Genomic DNA, 24,144 nt, shown 5'->3' on the forward strand with positions numbered 1-24,144 from the left:
AAACTGCTGCATTCTTACATGGTGCAGCAGATTATAACTGAAGAAAAAGTACTTGGAAAATAAGATTAAGATACCATACCATTATTCCCTGATATTAAGTTATATTTGAATGCAACCGATTTACTGGCAGAACAGTTACACAGAAGTCTCTTTAATGAGGACCTCTACCCTACATACGGTATTCTGCAACAGCAGAATACCATTTTTATCCCTGCTGCTACATAAGCAGGGCATACATCATACTAGACAGAGTTTAAAAAAATAATATGGTATAAGATTAAGGTTTAAATTAACTCTTGAAATTTGAAGGACAAATACATGCCACTGTTGTGCAGTTTATTAGGCTCAATACCTTCTATTGATGTATTTTGCGTCCAACTTCCTGTTGCGTACAAAGAGTCTGCTTGGCTCTTGCTGTGAGATACACTTAAAGAGTTTCCAGACAAGCAGACCTTAAAAGTTCAGATCACCTTTACACCCATTATTTTTGGTGAAGTTAATTGTGATTTCATAGTCTAGCTACAGATTTTTACAGTAAAATTTTTGCTCACATTTAGCGTATTGCTCAACTACGCTGCACTGAAAGATTTCTAAGCATTCGTCATCCTCCCCACAGACCTACAGGGTTTGACAGATTAAAATACAAGAAAAAGCCGTGCACCCTCGTGAATACTTTTTACACTGAGTGGTTCTTCTGGTATTAAAATAGAGGTTATTGAGTAAAGACTGACTATGCTTCCCGCTATCTTGGTAACTTCAACCTGGAAAATGTAGGTATTTCCCCACCATCACCACCCAGAATCTCTTAGGAAAAAAATGAAACCCGCTCAAATACACTCTGAATAAATTTTAACTAAAATATTTTCTCTCACAAATAACTAAAACAATTTGTAAAATACTGCTTAAAAACATTATAATTGCTGTATTTCAATTCTACGAAATGCCTTTTTTATAATTAATATGCACCTCAGATGAAGTTACTGTAATTCAAGCTTGTAACTTCAGGCAATTATAGTTATGTATGTAAAGTGGTATATATACTATAATAAAATATTATCATTTGTGTTTAAGACTGTCCTGTGTTAATTACACATATACATATGCCACTCCTGTATCTTCAAGCTTTTTCACTCAAAACACGCTCTTCTTCTGTGACAATATATTATTTTATTAATGATTTTATTATTATTATTTTATTATTATTAAGTCCTCTATCATTAGTTAACTTGTTAGTTTGGGAAAGGAATATCATGGGGCCAGTACGAGCTGGCAAATGATCCTCAAAAGCAAGAGGATCCCTGGGGAATGACAGCACCTCTGCACTGCCCTCTCCTGTGCTGTCAGCTTTCCTGGAGAACTTCTCTCTTTGCTCACAGCAGGAATACACCTGAATGTCTCCATAATACCCAAGATACTGTGCTATTAGCTGGGGTACCTCAGTCCTCCTTTAAGTACTGGTTAATGAGAAATAGCTGACAGTTGATGAAACTATATACTGTTCAAGTTCTCTTCTAAGAACCTTACTTTTGATCCTTCTTGGTTTATAGTTCCATTAATCTATAGTAAATTAATTCCACAGTAAACCATTAGTTAGTCTTTGTGTTTAGAAAATATGCAAAAGTTCTCAGGACTAGAAATTGGTGATAAGAGTTAGAGGGTCTCCACAGGTTTTAAATCATGATTTCCAGAAGTGCCACCCAAACAGCTATGTATGGAGACTCTTTAAAGTCAAATTTTGTTATTCAGTCCCCACTCTATCATCTTACTCAAAAGATCCTCCATGAATAAAATTTTGTGACTTTCTCCTGTAAATTAACTCTTCAACAGAATGAAGGTATTATAATGCTTTATATCCCTCCACAGGATTTTAGCACAGCACACGACTATTGCTAAATACCTGCAAGTGCAGAAAAGTAAAATTGCTCATAGTACTTTCAAAGGTGGTAACTGAAATATTATAAATAGTTCATTAAGTAGCTTGTGATCAGATTAAAACTATTCAGCAAAGTAATGTCTTTTGTCCATAACTCACTGACTCATATATTAATTGTTCTCCTTCCTGAAATACTATCAGGTAAAAGTTGCTCTTAATTCTTGGACAAAACCTTCGAAGAGTGACATGAAGATAAATCACTTTCAAACAGCATTTATAAAACCAGTCCCAGTGAGTCCCAGTCTTTATTTATTGAAAGGTTGTTAGAAAATGTATTACTAACTTTAATTTGATAGACTGTACTTACGCAAAATAAATCTAAGCCATTTCTGGATCACCACAATTCATCAAGTTAACTTACTACATGGGAAGAATGTCTTAATTGCCTCCACAGTAATTTGTTTAAAATGAAAGTGAAAAGAAATCACAAATTAATCATCCTTTTCAATTATTTCTTTCCCAACTTACTGGGACTGCTTATCTTCAAGATTTTGTTCCTACTAGTACAACGTAAGACTGCTCAGTGAAGTCCACTGAGCATCCCATTTAGTACTACGTTTTGGTTAGTGATACAGCTGCTGGCCCAACGTTTTCAGTCCTCAGAATGGTTACAAGAATCAAATTGAACTGGCAAGGACTAAGTTGTGAAGTCAAAATTTGATGATTAATCAGTATTCAAGCACTAAGCTTGTATTCAAACCACTTTATCTTTCTTCTTTACCATTACTGAAAAATACTTCAACAATCTGTAGTTTGATGCTTCAATGAACCAACTGCATTTGTAGGGATATTTCACTTGGCAAGCAATGGAGACATTTTTAGATTTTTATCATCTTCTAAGCCTCTCTTCCTAGTCCCCAGGGGTGGTAAAATTCAGTAACTGTAAGATTAATCCAGAAAAAAGCAGTCAGAGGCTAAAACCCACTTGAGAGTTTTTTAATGAATTTAAGGAAGGCTAACCAGGCAAGCCAGAGGGGTGTGCAACTTATCAATGACTTACCAAGTTTTCATGGTGCAGTAGTTCTTGTTATTCTAGTTAGGCACTATACTCACACTTTAGGAAAGAGCTGTGCTCAGATTTATAGCAAACAGACCAGATGCTGGTCTTTGTCTTCATACTTTGATTTGCAACAGAGGTTGGAAAAACAAAAATCTTCTCTTTCCAAGATGATTAGAGAAAAAGGTGATCAAAACACTACAGACTGATGGGATATTCTTCTAACTAGCAATGAAAACACAGCACACTGCATATTTGGCTTTCAAGTGAGATGGTATTAAGCTTAAGTCTTAACTTTGCAGTCCTTAAAAGGGTCAACACTGATAAAAAAGAAAATCTATTAGGAAAATGAGAAAGTATCAGCCATATGTCCCAACATCCAAATAAAATAATGAATGTCTCCATTTTTGCCTGCATGTCACCTGATATCTCGAGCATGGGATGGCTGCACCAGTGGCTCACCAGGGACACAGGTGGCTGCCAAGTCTGCAGTCAGCCCTGGCTGCTGCAGGGTATGACTGGGACTCTTGAAGGGGCCATACCCTATCCCAGAGCATACCTTCGACTATGGAGAATCACACCCAGAACAGAACAATGAGAATTATTAAACTCCCTTTAAGAAAGTTCAAAGGAGCAAAATTAACCCAAGTCTATACAGACTCAAAACCAAGGATCGCTGAATGACGTTCTCCCACAGCTATGAGACCAGCCTTAAAGAAAAGTGCCCTCACAGCCTTTGCTTTACTGATAAGCATACCATTTCTGCCTCATAGCCTGCCTACCACATGGCAAAGAGGAGTTCACAGGTTATAGCTAGGGCACTGTGGTTGCAGGCTCCAACCTAATATAGCCCCCTTTATAAAGAAAGACTATGTCCTGTGGTAATTCAAGCTCAGCACCGAACCCTACCCAGCACTATTTAAGGCAGATTGCCTGTATAATTAACAAGGGCAGAGTGTAATCTGGCAGGCCTGCTGGGGAAAATGAGTTCCTGAAAGCTCTTGAAGCTGGGCTTAGGTAAGCACCTCTTGCCACGCCAGTTAGTTTCCCGTTTTAATTGCACACACTTCACCATAACATTGTCTCCAAATTACAATAAATTGTTAAGGCAAATAACATCTCAACTATTTAATTGCTAGGGCCAGCCAGCCTGTGCTTTAAATATGGACCACATTTCAGGTAATGCATATTCTTCCCAATACTAGACCACGAACATACATAATAACAAACTCCTAAGCACTCATTACTGCTCATTTCCTTCTGCAGTCTACAAACATGAAATCTAATTTGGTAGCACTTTATACCCTCTTTGCATTCATTTCAGCTGGAAGTAAATGGTGGTGTTAACTGAACAAATCCTCTCTTCTTATCATCAAAACAAAGTACACTGGTTTAAGAAACATACTCCAAACACATCAGCAATTCTCCTCAGTTCAAACTATACATCATGGATATTTCACTAACTTTTCAGTCATCTCAAAATGCTTAAGCATGAATAACTCAATGAGACAAACCGTCTGTATTTTGAGCACAGAAAATATTAAAGTTGTTGTTGTATGTTCATGGTCAACCAAATGAAGCATGTCTGGTGTTAGCTCTAGCCTGATAGCAAGGTTACTACAACTTCTTTAACCACCCCAAAGAGAAATTCTGTTCAAGTTAAAAGGAAGGGTAAGCACCTCAACCTCAAAATAAAAGTGCTATGTACTTGTACATAATAACCTGTCAATAAAGAGCAGTGATCTACTCCAGAGCAAATGGCAGCACACCATGAACAACTAGCAGAAACAGTTGCTTCTCTTACTCAGAGAACCCAGAGCATGTACCAATCTCAGCCACACATTCACTTGTGTCCATGAATATCACGCCTATATTGCCCAGAAATGACCACACAAAGACAAAGAAACCATAGTTAAGACTCTACATTTCACCAGCAGTATTACAACCCAGTGACTTAACACAGACATCTGGATGAGGCTGACAGGCTTAAAGTATAAAAAGTTACGATGTAGCTTTCACACAGTTTTAGCTTGAACACCTTCTACATAACATATTTATTTCTTCAGACAATATGTTCCCCTAAGAACTACCTCAATCTATTTAACAAAAGCTGTTTAAAAAATATTACAGTAATGTTGTTCATTTTAACTGAGACTTAAATGTAGATGTTAAATCAGACGTTAAATCCTTTAGATCTAATATTAAGTAAGGATTACTTTCCCTCAAATTCTACCACGTTCTGTTTTTATACTCTTTGAATACTTGCCTATGGCAACAAATGTACTACAGATGCTGTGTACGTGGCTAGCCTGGTAATTAAAATACGTTACAAAAATGAGAAAAATTAAAATGTCAAATGCTTTTTGTAAAAGCAGAAGGTACTTCAAGTCTTTTTTTTAAAGAATGACATTTCAGTGATCTCTAGGATAAAGGGCTTCTTCCAAAGAAAAGCTGAGATACAAGAAAGTTTTCCTCTTTAGAAGGTAACATGTAACACTTGCCATGATCGTGATCTTCAAAAGAAAGTGCCTCTCTTGTTCTCCTTTGTGCTCAGCTACATATGAGAAGCTATAAGATATAGAACAGGGAATGCCAGCTGTATCATTAAGAAACTGCTTTATAAAAATATGACCTATAAAGTTTCTACTTCCTAGGAAATTTAGGAGAGAAGTGCAGTATACTCAGGAACCAAAACAAGCCAGACCTTAAGACCCAAAGACTTGGCTGTATCCTTTTAAAACTAGGATTAAGTTTTGTTAACAGAGAAAGGGTGAAGTAAGCTGTCATTACGTTTTAAATTACCACCAATACAATAAATATTTGAGTAATTAATGGAACTTTGTTTCTTTGTGCAACAGATCCTGACATCATCTAAATTTTTCAAAACAATGTAATTTAATCGTCTGGGAAATTCTACTTGCACTGCCATGTATGGTCTTACACAGAAGGCTGACAGTACTGGTTTGTAAGAAGAAAACTAGAAGCTGTAATACGATTTCTCCCTTCCCCCTGACAAGCTGTAGGCACAAGTTCAAGGTCCCTAACTAAGATAAATATACAAGGCTCAGCTGTGCTCACCATGGCATTACTTTTGCATCAGTATAATTCCACACTCACTTAAATGGAACTCCTCCTTGTTTACACCATCTAAAACCACCACTAGGACCACAAAATAACTGTGGAACTATACTTTTGTTTACAGTCTTAAAAAAATAATCAGCTTAATAGAACAGTCAACATTTATTTGAAATTATGTTAAAATAATGTTCTAAGTCCAAAAATCACGTAAAGTATAAAGAACTACAAGCCCAGCATTGATTTGCTTGACTGACACTTTACATATGCATAATTTATTTTCCTATGACCCCCTAACTTCCAAATATGCTCAAATTCTGATTCATAAAATGATTACATTAATTTCAGTGAAAGAAAACCTATATGAATCCCAAACCATTTTGCCTTTCTGCATAATAAAAGCATTTTTACCTTTTCCCTGGCTCCAGATTTTTGATCAGCATTATAACTATATATGATGCATTCCTACTGCATTTTTCTTTCTAAATAGCAAAATCAGTTCTTGAAAGTGAACAGCAAGTAGCCCAGAATAAGGAAGGGATTCCAGTGGAAAAAACAATCATTGAATCACATAAATAAAAGCCAAGGGTCTTTATTCATCATCTAGTTAATTTCCTTGCCCTTCAGCAAGTGAACTTTTTCCAACATATCATTTATAAATATCCAGCTGGTATCTTTTTGTTAGCAGTACCACGCTTTAAGTGCATTCTATTTTAACTTAAAGTCTTCAATGTTGATTAATATTTACTGTCTGATCTGAACATTTTCATATATACAGTTGCATATACACATCCTAACCAAAGCCTGTAGAAGGTTTCATTACCAAGAAAAAAAGCCAACAAACAAACAGATATTAGAATACATGGTAAAGGTTAAAAAGGACAGAAGTAAAATCGATCAAAAGTGTAATAGCTCAAGCATTGCTCTTCTAGTTAGACACTGCATACATAGGCAAACTGGAATGAGACAAAGATAGAAATTCCCTAGGTGTGTCTGCACCACTACCCAGGATTAGAGGAATAAAATACTGTGACAAGGACATAGCTCTGATATATTGGCTGTAGATGCTGACTGAAAAAGATGACAACCATGCCAGGTTATGTGCTCCCCATGGTAACAAAAGAAGAAACCAAGGACACAGTCCTATTTCTCACTTTTTTCCCTAAATCTATTTTCCTGCATACTAATCCTCCCATTCACAACAGGCAGCTGGGTCCAGCTCTCCTAGCTTATAAGAGCTGCAAAACTTCAGAAAAGCTCAGCACCTTCAGCAGCACGTATGGAAATGGTGACAAAGCAGGGGTGAATTTTGCGCAAGTGGCAGTAGGGAAGACAGGACAGTCACTCCTCTTGCATAAAAGCCTGCTGTTAGAACAAAGCCTAAAGCAACAAGAAAAAAGTTAACCTTCCACCAAAACTTTACACAATAAAAATAGTATGTCTTCTTGCAAGGATTTTACTTTATGCCAGGCCCTAACAGCGTGTGGCACATAAACAACAAAAGCTGAGCAAGACTGAAGTCAGCCACTGATGCAAAACAGACCCCCTATTTCTGTGCACAGGTTAGTCATGGACACAGACCTCATGCTTGAGGTGCAGATTTGATGCTAGTTTTACATTGCTGACCTTCCCACAAAGAGCACTGGAAGTCTATGGACATAAAGCACTATAGGGACAAGGTATAATTTCAGTAGTATTATAATCATAGCAGTACTAGTCACAACTGATTCACATCAATGTGATTGGAAAATCAGTCCTTTTAAGTTCCACGGTAAAACAAAAGTGGAAGGCATCGTATATGGAACAAAAAGAACATAAGGTTGGGATGACTCAACAGCATTTTTGAGTTATAATCGCCAATGGAGAAAGTCAGTAACCAGATCCTCCAAAAATGAGTGCAAAAATCTATGTAGGATAGAAATATCTGGATTCCTGAATGGTACTTTTTTTTCTTCAATTTTGTTGCTCCTTTTATCTGAATTAGGCAAGTCCTCCTACCCTCTTGCTAGATTCCTCTAGCAATAAAGTCACTGGTGACTTGATGAAGAATGTATAAACAAATAAACTGGAGGATTTACAGAAATTTGCAAAGGAGATTCTGCAAAACAGCATTACTTCTACTCATGAGCACTCTGTCCACCTCCCATAATCAAACAGTTTGATGGACGAAATAACAATTCAAGTGAATAAATGTTTGTCAATGCTTGTGCCCTCAAACCAGGCTGCACCCAGTATTGCCTGAATTTCTTCCTGAAAAGCTGACCACTTACCCCACTTTCTAGGGATAATTAAATATTAAAAAGAAAAAAGCCAACAGGAAAATAAGATTTGAATGACCTTGATCTGAGAAGTTTTCTCAGCTGAGAATATTTAATGTCAAGCTATTATACACACTGGCAAGTGGGGCTGACAATGAGGACAGAGAAAAATCAGAAACAGCACAGTCATCATCTTAAAAGCCAATTCTCAGCTCCCTAAAACTGTCAATTCAGTCTCACTCAGAACAGGTGTTGCTCCTTTTGTGACAGCGTAACGCCTAACCACATCTTTCTGCATTTTCAAATTTTGATTCACCATTTGGGTTGAATTATTACCTCCACTGCCAGCCTTCTTCATTCATCATTCACCCCCTACTGACAAGACTGAAGAAAAATATTCTAAAGAGAGCTAGATACTTACTGGTGTTTAGGATATTCATCTGAGACACAGAAGAGTCAGGTTTGAGAAGCAGGTCCTACAGTTATTTCATTATTTGCAAAGAAAGATAGCTCTACCAGGAGAGACTTCACGGTCAACACAGATATTTATCACAATCTAGCTAAGGCAACGCCTTGCACAGCTTGGTTATTCCTGCAAACCCACCTATTACCATGCGTAATTTTCTCTGCGTCTCACAAACTTCAAAGTCTACCTTGGGGCTCAGAAAAGACGACTTCTGAACATTAGCTGCAGCAATGCTGCTTATTTACCCTCACATTGGCTTAAACAGGACCAGATTTCATCTGAAGATTGTAATTCTCACTTGCTTTGCTTACATTTAATAGCTGTTACCAGTGCAACTATATTAGCAAACACCACCACTGCAAGGTCTTAAAATAAACAAATCTTTAGACTTCTCCTGAAATAATTTTTCCCAACAAGTCATTTTAAGAAAAGGTGCTCAGCTCCATCTGCTGCCAGATTTAGATTATTTCTCTCTGAAGCTGAGGAATACACAATACAAAGGAATTTATTTTCCATTTGTTAAACAACTTGTATGCATGCAAAAGGCAAAAATCCAAACTGCTGCTATGTAGATACCTATCAAAGTGAAAGGCATACCTCGTCCTCACAGGTCCATCAACACATCTTGTTACTGCCCTTAGCAGCAGCAGCACCCATCCTTGGAAGACCTGTCTTCAACTCAGAAGTAATTTATTGTATTTTGCCCTTGTTTGCTATGATAATTATAAACATAGAAGCCACAAGGCACTGAAGCTAGGCTGTCTAACAAGACTTAATTAACTATTTCAAACAGCTATGCAAAAAAAAAAAAAAATCACTCAAAAAAAAAAAGCCAGTCTACTGAATATTAACATGCTATCTCACTCTAACCCTGTAATACTATGAAAAAACACCCACTAAGTACACTAAGTTACAAGTCATTTTAGAAATGGGTATTTTGCACCTGATGAGAAACAAATTCTCTTAATAAAGGAATATTTTAATTTAAAGAAAACATCTCACAATGAGTTTAGAGGTTCCTAAATATATATTCATTATTGCTTCTTCCTTTAGTATGCATTGTTTGGGCTCATGAAATACGTCTAATGAATAGCCAGAACAGTAGAGAGATAGGTAAAAAGCCATTAAAACATATTTAAAATAAGCATTTACAATTATAAAATTCTAAATCAGACTTTCTGAAAAAAAAAAATCTTGCAACATAAACAAAGTATACACTTGCATAAAAAGATTTTAATCACCTCTCTGGTGTGACTTGTGTAACTAATACACGGCTTATCTGTGTCAATGAAACAATAAGAACTTGTATCAATAAAACCTTTAAAAAAAACAAACCCCAAACCAAAAAAGAAACACATATTTTTATACTCGATTCCTTTTTTATAGGCCTGATTCTGATATTATTTTTACAAGTGTATTTTCTTTTATCTTAATGAAGCAAAGCCAGATTTACACTGGAGTAATTAAAAACAGAGCAGGGACTGCATGCCTCTAGACAGAGCTCTCGTTATGTACTTTGGTGGGGTTTTGTTCATCTAAGCACAAGTACAAAATGCTTTAATAGCACAGTAGTTTAGCGGAAAAATAGAGCACTCCGAAACACTTTGGCTGTCAGTCACCTACCCTTTGCTGTTTGTTACACTTATATTCTCCCTGAGCCAGTAGTCATCAAAGGAGACACTTCTAACACTCTCTCCTCTTGAACATGATAAATTGACACGTCTACTTAGTACAGAGAGGGCAAATCCAAGAGAAACACACTTTTTCCTCTTGATATGCTGTACAGAATTTTTCATGCAAATCAACCTGGGATACGTCTATTTTCCCAAAATAGGAGGGGATTTTGTTTGTTTGTTTGTTTATTTGGGGGTTTATTTATTTTAATTAAAATAAAAATTAAAACTGCATGGTTTGCAACCACCTTTCCAAAAGTCCTTTGCTGCCCTCTTGCGTTTCACAGGAAAAGTAACTCTTGAATTCTACATTCAAAGTAAAATAGCTTCTCCAAGCAAGACGATAGCATCTCCTGTTAGGAACAAGATGTAGTCCGTGGAAATAATAACCAAAAATAACTGAAAGTTTCTATCTTTCTTCTAGTAAAGCTAAGTTGACTGGTTTAGAATTTAATGATTATTTGTTAAAAATAAGAAAATGTATTCAGTTTGAGATAATCATAATTTCCAAGCAATAGACTTCAAAGCTAGCAGGCCAATTTAGTGGAAGTTGATGATATTAGCCTGATGGAAAGTCTGAAATGCTTTATTTCAAAACTTACTTTCCATTAAAGCCAATTTCAGCATCCTTCTGCTGTTTACACTGACTGGCAAAGTAACTTTTTTCCTGTTCCATTATACTATACTGTACAGAATAAAATCACATAACAGTTGTATTAAGGCTTCTGTTACTCTCGCGATTAGTACATCCAAAGCTGCGGTTCCCATCTCAAGCTTTCCTTTGACACTCCCACCAGCCACTGCCCTGCACTTCTCCCGAGGGTCTCAGTGATGTATTTTGCCTCAGAATTTGGCTGCTAAGGTTCAGACCATCCTTAAAAAGGTTTCACCATTCACTTCTCACGTTACTGTTGTCATCCTATCCAGTCCCTATGCTGATCCCAGACCTCATTATGTCAATACGAGTTTGTAAATTGTAATAACATCTCTTACACCAATCCTGGGTTTACAATGATAAAACATATCATCAGAATAACCAATAAAATCTGCTCTGCTAACAAGCTCTTTCATACTCTGGCTACAAGCCATAAATAGCCCTCCTGTACCAAAATTGGCGACAGTTCAGCTGATCCCCCAACAGCCATTCCATGCGAGGGGGATGGCAAAGGCAGAGCTGGATCGTGATCCCCACAGGTTTGTTCAACCCTGGACATGAGCTATTTGGTGGTATCAGATCATAAACTTGTATTTATACAGCCAGGCTGTTCCTGAACTGCCGTGATTGTTTTATCATTAAAACTGCCACCATATGAGCACCTTTAAACTGCCTCAACTTCTCAGTAACGACAGTACGTTAACTTCTCTCTTCACTACAGAAATATGTAGAACTCCAGGCTATAAAGCAGAAGAATGAATTTTTTTCTCCATCATTAAGAAAAGCTACCTGCATGATAAGCATTCTGCAAATAAACACAAGTGCTCCTTTATCAGTGGGGTGGACAGGAGGGAACTGTTGCCACCTCACGATTAAAATACTGGTTTTTGTTCTCTCTTCCCCTGACAGATAACAACTCTGGTATTGTAGTCTCACGCTAGAAAAGCTTTTTGCCATTGCTGTTTAGTTGCTCATTTTAATAAGACTAGCAAATGCAGCATAATTACTGCCAACATCAAAATACTTTTGCCATTCTACTCACAGAAAATAGCAAAAGGCCATTTTATGTGAAGGGGGGACAGGGTTAAATGCTTATGTAACACAGAGGACTCTCTAGTGCTGCTGATTAAAGTTATTTAAATCCCTCTCCAGCCACCTGTGGGGAGATGCCAGACATCAATCAGGCACTCAAATTGCTGAAGCTACCTACCCTCTGCTCAAAGAGGAGTTACCATCCCAGAGAGGAACACTACAAAAAAGCCAATTCTCAGAAGTCAGCAAGCTCAGGCATTTGAACCCAGCTGACAGGGAAGAGAGAGGCACAGCTCAGGGAGCCACAGCCCACCAGCTGGGCTGCCCTGACCCACCCTCCTCGGCCATTAGTTTAATTCTTTGTCTTTTACTTGCCAAGCCGGTGTATACCTGCTGATCTAGAAATTAAAAATACATGGACCTGTTGCATTCCATACAGTATAATTTCTCTTTCAAACTTGTATTATTGGATAAAATGCTGCATGCCGCAAAAAAAACCATGCACTGGCACAACTCCGCACCTCACCCTTTACAAAGCACACGCTCCGAAACAAGTTTGCTGTTACACAGCACAGCAAGGGTAAGCAAAACTTCACAGCCTGTAACTTAACATTTCAGCATGAGGAAAGCCTCATGTTTCTCAAACGCAGCACTGCAAGGTTTGCTGCTGGCACCACAGGACAGGGCACCCGTGCCTTCACTTTGTGCTAACAAGGTAACGGGGCGGGCAGGGGAAGCCATGGACACAACTAAACATAGAGTAGGCTTAAACAAATACTCTGCTTACAAACACTGTGTAAAAATACCCGGTGATGGAAATTAACAAAAAGGACTGTGTTCATTTATACCGGCCTAAGGAAGTTTTAAATGCCAAACACTAACCTGCTTGCTGGAGTACCAGCACATGACCAGTCTCTTAAGGAAACTAACAAGCCACCACAAGCACACGCAGGTTTCTCTCAAATATTTTCTTCTAGCATAACCTAATGGCACTGGACACCAGAGGCTGCCGAAACCGGCTGCGCAGCACGGGGTGGCTCTTCTCTCCCCACCGATGCCCTCCCTTGCTAAAGCCTGTAACTTGTATTTCTGCTGCCCCGAAGAAGCCACTACGCCTTCTCCTTGCTACAGGCAGCCCAGTTTGCAGCTACCAACTAACTTTCCCCTCAGTGAAGGCCTGGCACTAAGTTTTAACCTCATAGTTAACTGAGCGCTCAGCACCTCTTCTCCCCTCGTTTGCAGCCCTGCGCGCCCCGCGGCGCATCTCCCACGCCGAAAAACACCGCCTGAAACACGGGCTTTTTCCAGGCGCTGCCGGACACCCCGAAACACAGCAAAAACGGCAGCAGGACACCCGCTGGCACCGGCGGCCCCGCCGCCGGCAGGAGCGCGCCCGGCCCCTGAGGGGCGGCGCGAGAGGCGCTACAGGCGGGCGGCCACCATTTCATGCCCCGCCTCGCCCCGCCCCGCCCCGCCCCGCCCGGCGGGGGGCATCGCAGCGGGGTGCCGACCCCCCGCGCCGGCCTACCCCCAGGCCCGCTGTAGGAGGAAGCGGGGGGGCTGCCGCGGGGCAGAGGCTGGAAAGAAAGGAGGTTTCAGCCCCCACGAAAACAGTCCGGCCCGCAAGCTCCGTGGGGTGGGCGTGCGCCCCCCCAGGTCCCACCCCGCCATGACATGGCGGCCAGGGGAGGGGCGGCGGTCGGGGACCCGGCAGGGAGCGGGACCCGCTGCCCGGCGCGGCATGGCGCGGCGCGGCGCTCTTCCCGGACGGTCGATGGGGGTGCTGGCGCTTCTCTGCTGCCTACTGCGGGCCGGCAGCACCGCCCTCCTGGAGCCTGCAGGCACCCGGCTTGGGGAGGAGGGCGGCGGCGGTGGTCCGGGCCGCCGTCCGTGGGACGGAGGCGGCCGGGAGAAAGAAGCGGCGGCGGCGGCCCTCCGGGTAGGTGACCCTGCCGACACTTACACTTGGTATCCGCGCTACACAGCGGGGCTGCTGCCGCCGCGCTGGCTGCGGACTCCGCCGGAGGAGGAGGGGTGGGGGCCTGCCGCTCTGCCGCCGCTAGCCCGGTGGCTGGAGGGTGAGGCGTGGAGGAAGGTGGCACCGCGGAGCTCTTCAGCCCGGAGGACCGCAACCCGCTCCGGCATCCTTTGCCGTGTCGTTTTCCTCGGCCCTGTCTGCTCGGCTTCCCCTCAGGTTGCCGGGTTGGGGTGTCGCTGCTCTTCTCCCCTTCCTCGTTTCTGACGCCAGGTGTCAGCCTCGGGCCGAGGAGCCTCGCACCCCGTGCGGGCCGCCGGGCGCGGTGGGAAGCGGCTTTCACCCGCCCCGTGCCTCACGTCTCCGGCTGTGCGGGGGCTCCTGTCAGAGCAGTTTCCCAGGGAAATGGGGCGAGCGGGAAGGCGGGGCAGGGCGGCGCCCCCGTGCCCGCGGTGGTGCCCCCCTTTCCCATCGTGCCTGACGAGGGGTGCCCGGCGGGGCCGGGCGGGTGTCAGTCTAACGGGACAGCGGGGTGGTTACCGGGGCTGAGGGCCCGCGGCGGGAGTGCGGTGCCAGCCCGGCCTGCTGCCGGCCCCGGGTGGCGTTGGTGGCTGCCTGTGGCGCTGGGACCGCAGGAGATGCTGCCGTGCGCTCCTTCCTTGCGTGACAACCCAGCACGCGCCCGCGGACTTCTCCGCCTGAGTGGGTGTGATGAAGTCTTCAGAATCGCGGAAGGTGGTGGGTTTTATCTTTCATGTCGAACTTTGTCAGCAGAAGAGGTTGGGGAGGAGGGTGTCAGATTGTCTTGCTTTCGTGGGTCAAAACCATGTTTTTCAGAGATTTAGGATTCCTGATAACTTAAAGTTTAGGGGTTTTAATGCCTTTAGGCTGTTACGCTGTTCTTTTCCTTTGCAAGGACATACGGCAGGACAGGGTTAACTCTTATCTAAAGACATTTTTACATATCTCTGAACCACAAGGTTTGTTGTGCTGTCAAAGAAGGGCATCGGATGAGTTTGACACAGTTTGTTCTCAAGCTTGCCTGTTTTGTCTGTCTCATATCAATTTTTTACCCTCTATGCACTTAACAAATGCTTTTTTGGTGTCTTTCTTGGAGTTGAAATTAGTCTAATGGCTTTCATATTGGTTTGATAGGAATCCACAATGAATCTGAGGTGAACAGCTCTCTTATTATCTAAGTTCATGTTTACTGTTGCTAACCTTTTCTTTTTCTGCTCTTATGGTTTTATCGCTACTGCTAACTTAATAATGTCCACAATATTTTTTTTTTCCTTCAGGAAAGTGCTAAAAGAATTAGATTACTGAATTCATCACCAAAAGATAATACAACTGCTTTCTACGGGATAAATCAGTTTTCTCACCTGTTTCCTGAAGAGTTCAAAGGTACATTCTCTGGCTGCTGCTACTGCCTTTTCTGTTATTTTTCTTATTCTTTCCCAGAACCTCGTGTCTTTCAACATTTACAGATTCTTCCAGTGCTGATAGTCAGCTAGTTTACAATGTCTGGTACCAAACTGTAGGGACTTCTGAGGGATACAACAGTCCTCTTCGTGTTTCTCTAGTCTTGCAATGTTGAATGGCCCAGAGGCTGAATATGATACAGACCTTCTTTTCTGCTTTCCTTCTTTCTTCTCACTGGGCCTTAAAGCCTTTTTCAGTTGCAACAGTTTTAAAATTAGAAAATACACAAGCTTCTCGAGTAGTCTAAGCTCCTATTCCCCACCCCAAGACAAAATTGACTACAGTCCAAACAATGCATGGAGGTCCATGACTGTACAATGATAGCTATGACTTTCAGGAGCAATATGACACACTTAATTTTTTCTACTGAGAAAATTTGTCTGATACCTAACCTAATCTTCCCTTCTTGCTGTTCAAGTCTGCTGTTACACGTTCTGTTCATCGGGGGATTTCACACATTTTTTAATTCTAAATAATGAAGCAGCTTTTTTAAGTGAAAAACTAGCAATTTCTGTGTGTTTCGGGATCTTTATATTATTTTCCTCTTATTTTTCCCTGTTTACCTAACTAAAATAAAGTAATATTTTTCTGGTAAGTAAAATATTGTGAAAATTTTCAAAGAAAACTTGTTTTATGGAATGGTTATTGATAGGATTTAGTAGATCTTCACGCTTTGTACCCACATTCCCTACATGCAAGCAATATTTCTGTTCTTTCTAGAACTGTAGGAATATTTACATTCGTTCTGGAGTATAATGATAATTTTAAAATACATGAATTTTCTATCGGTTTGAGGATGAGATGTAATCTTATGATTGTAACTGCAGATCAAAGTTACCTCTATGGCTTCTAGTAAAACAGTTGTTTGTAGGTGTATTTTTAGTTAGTAGATTTATAGATGTTTGTATTCTGTGTTTAGCTATTTACTTAAGAAGCATACCTCACAAACTTCCCAGATACATAAAAGTGCCAAAGGGAAAGGAAAAACCTTTGCCAAAGAAGTTTGACTGGAGGGACAAGAAAGTCATTGCAGAAGTGAGAAATCAGCGAACAGTAAGTCCTGGTGTTTTCCTTTCCTGATTCTCAAGCACTGCTCAGAGTCAGTTCCAGAAGGTATGTCGTAGAGCACAGTGAAGGTTTTGGAAGGGACCAGCATTGCCTCAAGACTCCTTGGAGCGCTAGCACAAGTGTGGCCAGTTGAACATATACAAAGTCACATAGCATTTTTTGCAAAGTGGGATTAGACTTAAAAATATGAGATGTGAAAGTTGTGCATTTAGAAACTGTGCAATTATAAACTGCGTGTAATACGTTTTCTGATCTAGTTATCTAAGTCTGCAAATATTTTGCACCATGTGTATTTTGTATTTTTCTGAACAGACTGAGGTAAGTTCAGTACCTGACCTCATCCCCCTGTTTCACCTGGATGGGTATAGATCCTTTGCTGTTGTTTTCTTTCATGACTGAATGTCCTTGGCTAGTCAACACCCATATCTTTACCATTGAACACCTCAGGGAATGCATTCATGGTAGGAAGATAACCAGACCCCACCTGATTACACTTTATCCCAAAGTGGTTATGGTCACTAGTAAGAAACAAGCTGTTAAATCCCCAATGTCTTTCCTTTCTGTGCTTCACTTAGTGGAACCTGGACCTTGCCTAGGAACAAATTCTGCTTCCTATTTTAAATGCCACAGTTTAAAGAGCCTAGAACTGCAGTATAGATTCTGCTATTGCCTAAGAATTTTTTTTATTATGTTTAATTTCAGTTTACTGTTTCTTAAACTGTAATCTAATATATTTCTATAAAAGCCTTGAGACTGTAGAAAGCTGTAGACTGTCTCCTTAAGTGTACCCTTTTCAAAAACGTACACTAATGTGGTTAAAATATAATTTTATCCTGAGCCCCAATCCTTCTTTAAGAGAATAGATATCTCACAGTAAAGAGCATCCTCAGACCTATCTTAAAGGGCAGAAATGAATCAAGAAAGAATCCTTAAAATAAGACAACCAAAATGCATGAATCCTTAAAATAAGACATCCATAATGCATTTCTAGCTTTCAGAGAGTAGTACAGGGGAAAAAAACAGTTCAATATGTCAAATGGCTAATTTAATTTCTTTATTATTGCCTTAAAAATGAAGTTCAAGGATGATGTAGTAAATTATGAGCATTAGAAGACTCTTTTGACTTTTCTTCTTTTCACATCAGTCTTCAAAAACAAAGCTGACTTTTTCTTTCTCCCGTTTCCCTTCTCTTTGTACCAGTGTGGAGGCTGCTGGGCTTTCAGTGTTGTGGGTGGTATAGAGTCTGCCTATGCAATTAAAGGAAATAAACTGGAAGAACTCAGTGTACAGCAGGTTATTGACTGTTCATACAATAATTACGGCTGCAGCGGGGGATCCACTGTTAGTGCTTTGAGCTGGCTGAACCAGGTTTGAAACTTTTCATAAATCTCGAACCCTTCCTTAGCTTTCCTATTAACATTCTTTTTTACTGGGAAAAAGTGATGGGGAAGGTGGAGCATACAGCTCATCTGATTTTTTTTAGGTGTGTGTATATATGTATTATATATGTATATACATGTGTGTGTGTATGTATGTATGCATATTTATTTAGTCTGGAATCAAGAGAGAGTTTGTTCAAGCAGAACTGAAACTTGATTGGAATTTTATAGTCTATATATCTTCTTGTGAATGTAACAAGTTGACCCACAAGGGTTGAAAATAATGTTTCTTGAAAGCTACAGTGTTTCCACTGAAATCAATTGGAACTGCAGACATATAGTACCATGTAGAAGGAGCCTGTCATTTTGTCGATTTGAATGTCCAGTTTAGGCACCAGCATCTGGGGAAGAGGAGGGCTGCTGAGACTTTCTGCTTTCAAATTTCTATGGTTTCTGTGGCAAACACTGCAAAATCATGCAGGAGTGTGGAGAATCTCTGAATAAAATTGGCAAATTGGCTGCATTTACCTTTGTTTCACTTGCAACCCAAAACAATGAAAATGCAGACATAGTTTCAAAAAGAAATTCTACTTCAGTTGTAGCTAACGCATTTCGTTCATGAAAAATGCAAAATGTGTGTTACTAATATATGTAAGCAGAAACAATTTAATATCTTTGAAATAAAAAATATTCTCTAGGACAACAGTTTGAGTTATAGGAATATAAAAAGAATCTCTTACCTTTTTGAAGTTTAAAAAAGAAGCTGGTTGTCCTTTTTAAGGTCCTTTGTAATTCTGCCCCTGAAGATTCATATAACCCCAGCTAATAACAGTCAAGATAACCTGTTTAAGTCTGCATTTCAAGAAAGACAGAGGATGTTCATCTGGATTCCTCTGAAGCAATATTGCCTCATGCTTGGCAACTTGGGACTACAAATGAATTAGACTGGTGAAGGCACTGTCATAAACATGCTGTACTGCAAAAGACAAGAAAAGTATGAAATGTTGATGCAATACCTTTGTAGTTGGACTTTGAACTGTGGCAGCCATTATGATACATTATATACTGGCATGAGGATTTGATGCCAATAGCAGAATTTTACTTAATTTCAGTATTTTATAGAACTGTTCTTGGGATATTTGTGGTTCTTGAACTGTCCCAAGGAGAGGATAATTTTGTGTGTGGATGTTGTTTGAAGAGAATGAATGGTCATTCATTAAATGAATGAATAGTCTCTGTCTTGAAATTGATGAGATTACTCATGAGGCTAGTTTAAACCAGAGATAGCTTTTAAATTTTGTTCATTATTTAAACACTTCTGAATCCCTTCTGAAGCTTTCTCTGCCAACAGGGGAACTAGAGAGAGTAAATATCTTCTTTCCCAACATGACATTCTTATTTCTAATCCCCCCCAGAATGCACTGAATTATGAGTGAGTTCTGTGGTCAGTTTCAGTGTCTGTTTTGATCTGCATAGTGTTAAAGTCAAACGCATTAAATTCTCATTTATTTATCTTCTTTCAGACAAAAGTAAAACTTGTGAGAGATTCAGAATACACTTTTAAAGCTCAGACAGGACTGTGCCATTATTTTGGTCGCTCAGATTTTGGAGTTTCAATAACAGGATTTGCTGCATATGACTTCAGGTAGCTACTATTGATTCTTTTTATTTGCTGTACTTTTCCTTCTGTGTTCACTAACTGTGGTGGAGTAAGCTAGAGCCAATAATGCATTGACCAGCCAAAGGTTATGAGGTTGTTTGCATCAGTTCTGTAGCTGTGTACTGGATAAGAATTAATACGTAACATTTTTTAGGGTTATGGCTTGCCACAACAGATCAACTCAACCCTACCATCACTAAGCTTGTTCAAATTAGAAAGCTTAAGTCAGCATCTTGAAATTAGATCTTTTCAGTTGGCTGTGTTTAAATTGGAACATTGAGTTAGTTACAATTTTAAATATATGCTAAGTGAACATTACTTTGCTTAAGTATCAGAAACGGTAAATCCTACCAATAATAATTAGAACTTGTTGAAAAAAGTAGGAATTATTCTGTTACTTCAGTATTCATCCGTTTACATACCCACCCACACCCTCCTCCAGTCCATGACTTAGCAAAGTGTTGTCAACTGAATTTTGTAAAGACAATTGGTAGCTTTTTAGGTTTCTGTACCAAGAAAGTTTCTTTCTAATTTTATTAGTAGAATGCAGCTGTATACTGAACTTCAAGACAAGAAATATAATTTTGACTAGGAATTGAATTACTGCCAGATATAAGTAACTAAAATCAATTATAGCTTTGCCAGTCTGTATTTGCCAAATTTAGTTATTGCACATACCATGCAGTGATAAAGATTTCCTGTTCCAGTATATTACATAAATAAAACTGTATGAGGATGCTAATGGTAATGTCTGATAGTGATAATGTCCTGTGTTTTGGTATGTTTGAGATACATATTTTAGTGTATTATTATGTATGACATAAGAGGTACTTCTGCGTGTTTGAAAAAATAATGGGAAATACGATTTGTCCAAAGGTGGTTTTTAATTAAGAGTGATGCATAAAAGGTACATAGTGCTCACCATTGCCCACTGACTTGACCCAGAAACCTGCTTCTTTTTAATAGCGTCATATCTTTGGATCTGCACCTTTCCCATAGTCTGTGTGCCTTATATTTGTATTACTCTGTTCTGGTGTATGAAATACATATTTATTGATGTATGTTATGTGGTGTGTAGAACTCATAGGAAACAGTTGAATTATTTGATTTTTAAATTGTACTTAACAAGTAGATTACCACCTCTCAAATTGCTTTAGTGTGCTAACTTAAGTCACTCGGCATTATCACTCACTTCTTTCACAGCGGTCAGGAAGAAGAAATGATGAGGATGCTTGTTAACTGGGGCCCTTTGGCAGTAACAGTAGATGCGGTTAGCTGGCAGGATTATCTTGGTGGGATCATACAGTACCACTGCTCCAGTGGAAGAGCAAATCATGCTGTTCTAATAACTGGTTTTGACAGAACAGGTGCGTTTCCATCAACTGAACTTCAACCCAGTAGGTTTTGTGGTTTTTCTCTTACTTGCAACTTGCGGTTAAAATCACAGGTGATTAAAATCCAGAACTGAGTGTTCCGTTGAGAGCTGTTTGACTTGGTGTCACATCAGTTCTGGAAGTGCAGTCTGATCCCAGGAGAAATACTCTTCTTGTCTGTGCTCCTTCAGTTCTGTGGGACTTCATGTCCTTGTAAAGTCACAAACACAGCTATATGTGTCTTCATGCTAGCAGAGGATATATCCAGTCAGTTCAACACTGGACTATTATCTCTGTCCTCTGTGTGAACAGAAGTAGGTTTCACTGTTCTATATCACCAAACGATCATAAACTATGAGGTACTAAAATGGTAATTAACTCAGTAGAGTGTTAGAAGTTTTTTATGCTTCCCACATCTCATGTTGTCTCATTTACGAAAATGTCTCTTCCAGGTAGTATCCCTTACTGGATTGTGCAGAACTCTTGGGGGCCTACGTGGGGAATAGATGGCTATGTTCGTGTTAAGATAGGCGGCAATGTCTGTGGTGAGTCTGACAAAAAAAATAATTAAAGTGGTAAAGGCCACATGCTGGGGTATGTTTCTCCATGTAAGTAAAGCAATGTAATGGGATCCTCAGAGAAGAAATAAAAATCATTGCTCTGTTTTAAAAGAAGTTAGAGGAGTCCAAGTAGAAAAATAAAGTGGTTGCTAGTTCAACCAAGCCATATAGTTGAATGATTGAAAAACACCATGCAAAGGTAAAGCTATATAACACATAACAAGTAAAGTGCTATTGTACCTTACCATGTAAAGGTAATGGCATTGTAAAGTATACAGTCATGTGTCATGGTTCTAGGTTAGTGCCATTGCTATACTCAGTGTAGGTAAAACAGCTGCTGTCCTTGTCTGGTGGATGCAATTACCCCTGGTCTCAGTTTAGCAAACAAATATGAAACATGGATCCACCTGTGCTTGGCAATTGTGTACCCTGCTTGTGGCTTTTCTTGTAGGATAGAGGTATATACTTTTATTGCTGGTTCCATCTCCCACCCTCTTACCATTTGCATGAGACTTTTCTTGGTGTTTGAGGGGGTTTTGTAGTGTTAAATACCCAGTTTCTTCTGAGTTGCTGGATATGGAGGTAAGGCAGGGGAAGCTCCTGTTTACCAGCAAAGATTGCTGAGCCAAATTGCTGGGATTGGACTACTAGATAGTAAGTAAGTCTTGTGTGTCCATTGAGTTTCTGTCTGTTAGATTAACACTGTAGGTCTTCTGTTGGCTTTCCCTTCCATGTATGTTTCACAGTAGCTCTCACAGTCATTGTAAAATGTGTTAGAAGGTGTAAATCATCTGCAAATAAGAATAGGTAATACTCAGTTTGCCTGCACAGTAAATATCAGGACAATGTACCCTATTGTAGCTTTTCCATGTTGCTGAAACTTTTGTTCTTATTGTTGTTGTATAAACAAACTATTCTGAAAGAGAAATTTACAAGTAGTGATAATTAAAGCAAGTCAATTGTAGAAGTGGTCAGGAAGAACAGCTGTGTTATTTTCAAAATCCATTCTCTCAAAAAGCAGGATCTTTCACGTTTCTGTAGTGTGTTACAAAAGAACAATCCAGCAAAGGCCCGTTGTTGCTCTGTTTCCCCCACAGATGTTCTCTTCTGATTGAGAGTGGCTCTGACACCACTTTTGAGGGTATAAGAGCCATCGTCCTTTGACACCTTCACAGGCTCTAGTCAGACTTTGCTTTTAGTACAACAATGCAAAAAGAACTAAGCATGAAGAAAGGCCTAGTTTGCTCTGTGTTTGTGTGTGTATGAGTGTTCAAAAATGTGCCTTGGAATTTGTGATCTCTAGTCTCTTGGTGACCTTTCAAAGCTACATAGCTTTGTATTGTCTATCTATTGCTAATGAATATAATTAAAAGGGAAGAGGATATCAAGGTTTAGAGTGCTTTTCAGCACCCAGATTCGACCAATGCTTTTCAGCACCCAGATTCCACCAATGCTGAATCCTCAAAAAGGATCTAAAGTTTCAAACATGAAAACAGAGGAGGGAGGAGTATAGAGCACAGCTATAAATAGGGTTGGGCAATGAAGAAATAGACAGGTTGCAGCTGATTCCCTGCCCGCTCCCGCCCCCATGACCAGCAGTTCACCTACTGTCATGGCATGGAGGAGAGAGGGCATTATATGAATGTGAATTCTGGGAACTTATTTGTGATAAGTCTTCACTTCCAGTACTTCTTAAAAAATTTTTTTTTGTTTCTTTTGTAGGTATAGCAGATATAGTTTCATCAGTATTTGTTTGACACTTACTGGCCAAAGACCATGATTATTGTTTGGATAATAGTTTGGCACACACTTGATGTGAAGATTTACTTCAAAGCAACATTTTATAAAATAAGAAATGACTGTAAGGGCAATTCCTGCTTTTAGACAGTACAGGAATGGGTTGGCTGGAGTTTTTAAAAGTGTTTTTATTTGGAATGTGCATTGAGTATGAAATCTCGTGGAATAAGAAGACTCGAAATCAGCTGGAGAGGATGCAAAAAGAAGTTACAAAAATGGACTGAAACTGTGAATGTGAACTCTATCCAAGTGTTGAATACTACTCCATAAAAAAAACTTCCAAGGAAAGAAGTGATGAAAAATGATAAGGAATTTCGGTCAAATAATCAATAGTATGACAACATACAATCAAAATGCTTTGGATATAAGAAGAACCATAATTAGGTCTGCTTTTACTTGGTGAGGAGGAAGGGCAGATGGAAGAAAATATTATCTCTGTTTTGCTTTGATACCTGTCTAGCACCTCTGACAGACACACACATTTTGTCTTCCTCCTTTTTGTGAAATCCTACTTTAAAGCTAGAATAATAGAAGAAGGAAATGGAGAGTCAAAGTTGTTTCCTGAGCACCCGCTGTCTCTGAAGTGCTGCAGTCCTTCAGTTTCAGTCTTCCAACCTTTATTGGGTAAATACAACTTTAGAGCTCTTCAGAGTAGGGAGTGTGTTTTGGAAAGTGCCTGGAATATCTGAGTCTTCTGGATTAATTTGTTAGATGGGTAGAAAAGTAAGAAGTAACTGTATTTAGATAAACCGAGGCAGTTC

The 24,144-nt window shown here is 39.8% G+C and overlaps 1 protein-coding gene across 1 annotated transcript; it reads left to right on the forward strand.

Annotated features, from left to right (window-relative positions):
• The first annotated feature begins 13,863 nt into the window (after positions 1-13,863).
• CTSO (cathepsin O) lies at positions 13,864-23,941 on the forward strand. Its single transcript, XM_059818207.1, has 8 exons — positions 13,864-14,028; positions 15,363-15,468; positions 16,466-16,599; positions 17,815-17,982; positions 19,517-19,638; positions 20,857-21,020; positions 21,479-21,571; positions 23,309-23,941. The coding sequence occupies exons 1-8, from the start codon at positions 13,864-13,866 to the stop codon at positions 23,341-23,343; spliced, it is 987 nt and encodes a 328-aa protein (XP_059674190.1). The 3' UTR covers positions 23,344-23,941.
• The last annotated feature ends 203 nt before the right edge of the window (positions 23,942-24,144 follow it).

This window comes from Gavia stellata, chromosome 5 (genome assembly GCF_030936135.1).
Source record: "Gavia stellata isolate bGavSte3 chromosome 5, bGavSte3.hap2, whole genome shotgun sequence".
In the NCBI taxonomy this organism is placed as follows: domain Eukaryota; kingdom Metazoa; phylum Chordata; class Aves; order Gaviiformes; family Gaviidae; genus Gavia; species Gavia stellata.

What these genes read in the sequence shown, in the direction of transcription:
- CTSO (XM_059818207.1), top strand. Translation starts at nt 13,864, where the DNA reads ATGGGGGTGCTGGCGCTTCTCTGCTGCCTACTGCGGGCCGGCAGCACC. An exon ending in AAGTGAGAAATCAGCGAACA is followed by an intron (nt 16,600 to 17,814) that starts GTAAGTCCTGGT and finishes TCTTTGTACCAG; the next exon opens with TGTGGAGGCTGCTGGGCTTT. An exon ending in CTTTGAGCTGGCTGAACCAG is followed by an intron (nt 17,983 to 19,516) that starts GTTTGAAACTTT and finishes ATCTTCTTTCAG; the next exon opens with ACAAAAGTAAAACTTGTGAG.